The sequence below is a fragment of the Apodemus sylvaticus genome, chromosome 16, assembly GCF_947179515.1.
Source record: "Apodemus sylvaticus chromosome 16, mApoSyl1.1, whole genome shotgun sequence".
Taxonomy (NCBI): Eukaryota; Metazoa; Chordata; class Mammalia; order Rodentia; family Muridae; genus Apodemus; species Apodemus sylvaticus.
In genome coordinates, this window is record NC_067487.1 from 18,311,212 (window position 1) to 18,315,081 (window position 3,870).

The 3,870-nt window shown below is 39.6% G+C and overlaps 1 protein-coding gene across 1 annotated transcript; it reads left to right on the forward strand.

The window, feature by feature from the left end:
• The first annotated feature begins 628 nt into the window (after positions 1 to 628).
• On the forward strand, positions 629 to 1,355 carry LOC127666626 (40S ribosomal protein S2-like). Its single transcript, XM_052159586.1, is given in 2 exon segments — positions 629 to 886; positions 888 to 1,355. Coding segments are annotated over 2 exon segments (666 nt in total). The 5' UTR covers positions 629 to 646; the 3' UTR covers positions 1,314 to 1,355.
• The last annotated feature ends 2,515 nt before the right edge of the window (positions 1,356 to 3,870 follow it).

Below are 3,870 nucleotides of genomic sequence, written 5' to 3' on the forward strand. Positions count from 1 at the left end.
GGTCCCAGGGCCTCGCTGGGAGGCGGGGTCTGTCTGGTTCTCAGGCTCTCAGACACACAGGTTCCTCTGGAAGCCTTCGAAGAGCTGATAACAGGGTGGGGGCCTGCGGTCTGGATATAGCCCAGGGCCTAAGGGTAAAGAGAGGAGCTCTGGCTGTTCCCCTCTGGGAGGAGTCCTTGACTTGTTGGCAGTGGGCTGGCTGGCTTGGCTTGGTGGTCATGACTGGAAGAACAGAGAGCCCTTCTACAGGAGATTAGATGGCAGCTCTATAGGCGAAGGCCTTCTCCATGCCTCCCCACGGTGGATCCCAATGAAAAGAGGAAGTCCATGGCTTTAAGGCATTTACTGTCATGGCTGAAAGTGGGTGAGTAAAACCACATGATAACATTGTAGATCATCCATTTCAGAAGCCTGGTCGCTCTACTAACAGAAAAATTACATTAAAGGAATATCTGATATTAAAGAAACATCTGGACAAATATAGGCTATATAAATGATGAGATAAGTTTATGAAACATTGTTATACTAAAATTATCTTTAAAAAACTAGAGACACATCCATCATTCTGAGTTAAAAATAGAAACATGCATTCCACTGGAATTGGTGCTGACATTCTGCATTTAAGCTGGGCCGCCTGGTTAAGGACATGAAGATCAAGTCCTTGGAGGAGATCTACCTTTTCTCCCTGCCCATTAAGGAGTCTGAGATCATTGACTTTTTCCTGGGTGTATCCCTAAAGGATGAGGTTCTGAAAATAATGCCAGTGCAGAAGCAGACTCGGGCTGGCCAGAGGACCAGGTTTAAGGCATTCATCGCTATTGGGGACTACAATGGTCACATTGGTCTTGGTGTTAAATGCTCCAAGGAGGTCGCCACTGCCATCCGAGGGGGCCATCATCTTGGCCAAGCTCTCCATTGTCCCTGTGCGGAGAGGTTATTGGGGAAACAAGATTGGCAATCCCCACACTGTTCCGTGTAAGGTGACAGGCCGCTGTGGTTCTGTGCTGGTGAGTCTCATCCCTGCCCCCAGAGGCACTGGCATTGTCTCTGCTCCTGTGCCCAAGAAGCTCCTGATGATGGCCGGTATAGACGACTGCTACACATCAGCCAGGGGCTACACTGCCACCCTGGGCAACTTTGCCAAGGCCACCTTTGATGCCATCTCCAAGACCTACAGCTACCTGACCCCCGACCTCTGGAAAGAGACTGTGTTCACCAAGTCTCCTTATCAGGAGTTCACTGATCATCTTGTGAAAACCCACACCAGAGTCTCTGTTCAGAGGACCCAGGCTCCAGCTGTGGCTACCACATAGGGGTTTTTATACAAGAAAAATAAATGAATTAAGTCTGAAAAAAAAAAAGGAATAACATAGGAGCAACACTGAATGGATTCGGCAGGCTGTGTGTGTGTGTGTGTGTGTGTGTGTGTGTGTGCAGTATCTGTAACAATATTTAAGGAGAGAAATTGGGGAGACATGGAAAGATTTGCAGGGACAAAGAGCAAGTAGAAATGATGTAAACAGTCATGTAGGAAACTCTCAAAATATTTTAAGAATTAAATTTAAAAAGAAAAATAACTATGAAATGAGTTATAACACATAAAATAATGAAGATTCAATACATTATATGTTGCTTAAAAGGTCAAATTGGCAAGAATAGAAAGGCAACTAATAGAGGAAGAAGGAATTATAGGCTTAGGAAAATGATTATTTTGCAAATTTCATACTGCCTGTAAATTCAGACAAAGCTCAGCAGTGGACCCTAAAATCACTGGGTGAGAAGCTAATGGAGAATGCTCCCGAAGTGTGAAAGCACCCCCTCAGAGTTCTATAACAGAGAAATCTGGTAGTCCCCTTCCAGAAATGTAATCAAGGAGCATTTTAACATATTTGCCCAGCTGATATTAGAGACTAGCTATGAAATGTAAGGAAATGTCATTTCCAAGATGTCTGTTGTGAATATGGACTGGAGGATTATCTGCCTGGTCCTTACTTGGGTGTAGGCATTAAAGGATTACATGAGAAATATCTGAATCATTGTTTTTTCCTTTGTCCTTATTGATGGATTGTACAAGTTTTGTGCTGTTCTTTGAAGGTGGCCAGCTGAGCGCTTTACTTTTCCATCCACTGGACTTTCTGTCTGCTCAAGTGTGAGTGTCAAAGAGTAGAACTGGGGTTCTACCTTTTTTGTGGCTTTTCTCTAATGCCTTGGGAGAATGTGATCCCAGGCTTCAGTATATACACACACACACACACACACACACACACTTATCCACATATTCATGCACACAGAGGTGAATAGGATGGCCCTAGTTGAGAGGCCCTTCCCCTTTCAGTGTGAGTGTGAGGCTTAGATACCATAGTTCTTGTAGCTTCTAGTTTCCTATGCTAGAAGTCCTCTTCCAGAATCGAGTTTAGTCTTTTTGCAGCAAACCAATTAAAGTTGGAGGGTGATGCTCATCAGCCGTAGCAGTTGCTGAGGAAGACTCATCACCATCAATTTTACTCTATCTCATTCCTCCCGATCTCTATGGTAAGTTTGACATATAGACCTCTGAAGAGGTCTTCAAATGAAAGGGACTGAAGAAATTCACCAAACTTTATGGGCTGGAACTCTTCCAAGAAAAAAAACCCAATAAAGTCAAAGTCACTCTAGAAAATATAGTTGTCTTTACTACATATTACTTAGACAAGGAAATTTTCTCTTTCCTATAATTTTTGTACTTATACTGTTATATAATTTTATATGTCTATTATATATGTTCATCTAACTCTTAATTTGGAGTTCAAAATATTCTGAAAAAAATTAAATTATATATATTGCTTGTGTTCCAGTCTTGTGTTAACTTAAACTTCATGTTTGTATGTAGACTTGCAAATGCTCTTTTGTTATATATGATACTATTTTGTAAATTTAGCGAAAGTTATTTATTTAGGAAAAACAAAAACCCTCAGATTTTGCTAGTGTGGCATTTAAAATAAGGTATGTTGGTTTCTTCTATGTGGCTTTATGTGTCACAATTTTAATTGTGACTTTTGGTGACTCTTCCAGATTCAGTCACCCTGTCTCCATTTTGATCAGGTACATAATGAAAGGATGACTCCAAGTACAATCTTTCAAGGTCATTTTGCTAGAAACTGTGTGTTCATTTTCTAGAACAATCCAGTTTCTTTACTTTCACATAATACGTTTTTATTTTTTAAAAGTATATTTTTAAATTATATGTATGCTTGCCTGTGTATGTATGTATGTATGTATGTATGTATGTATGTATGTATGTGTATGTATGTATGTATACCTGTGTTAACATGTGGATGTGTCTATGCATGTTGACCACATGCATGACCTATACTTACAGAGGTCAGAGAGAGCAGTAGAATTGAATCACTACCAATGGTTGTGAGCTACCACGTTGGTGCTGGAAAATAAATCTCTGTTTTTCTGCAAGAACAACAAGTGTTCTTCTTACCTGCTAAGCCATCTCTGCAGACCAAAGACCACTACGATATCATCATTTTATTAAAATCAAGTATATAGGAGACTGGGACTCATGCTTCTTATTTTAAATAGTCACATGCTTCAGTGAAATTGGAATTCTGAAAAAAAGAATTACTGCAAAGAAACAGCTGTTATTAGAAATAAATAATACATAAATGGTTGTACATATTTTTCATGGTTCTTTTCTAGGCTGGTTTTAAGTTTAACAAAAAGTTAATACTTCCAAATGAGAAACAATTTTGCTTGTAATGATTAATGTATATTTATAAAGTTACTAAAACATCTATCTATCTATCTATCTATCTATCTATCTATCTATCATCTATCTATCTATCTATCTATCATCTATCTATCTACTATCAATCATACTTT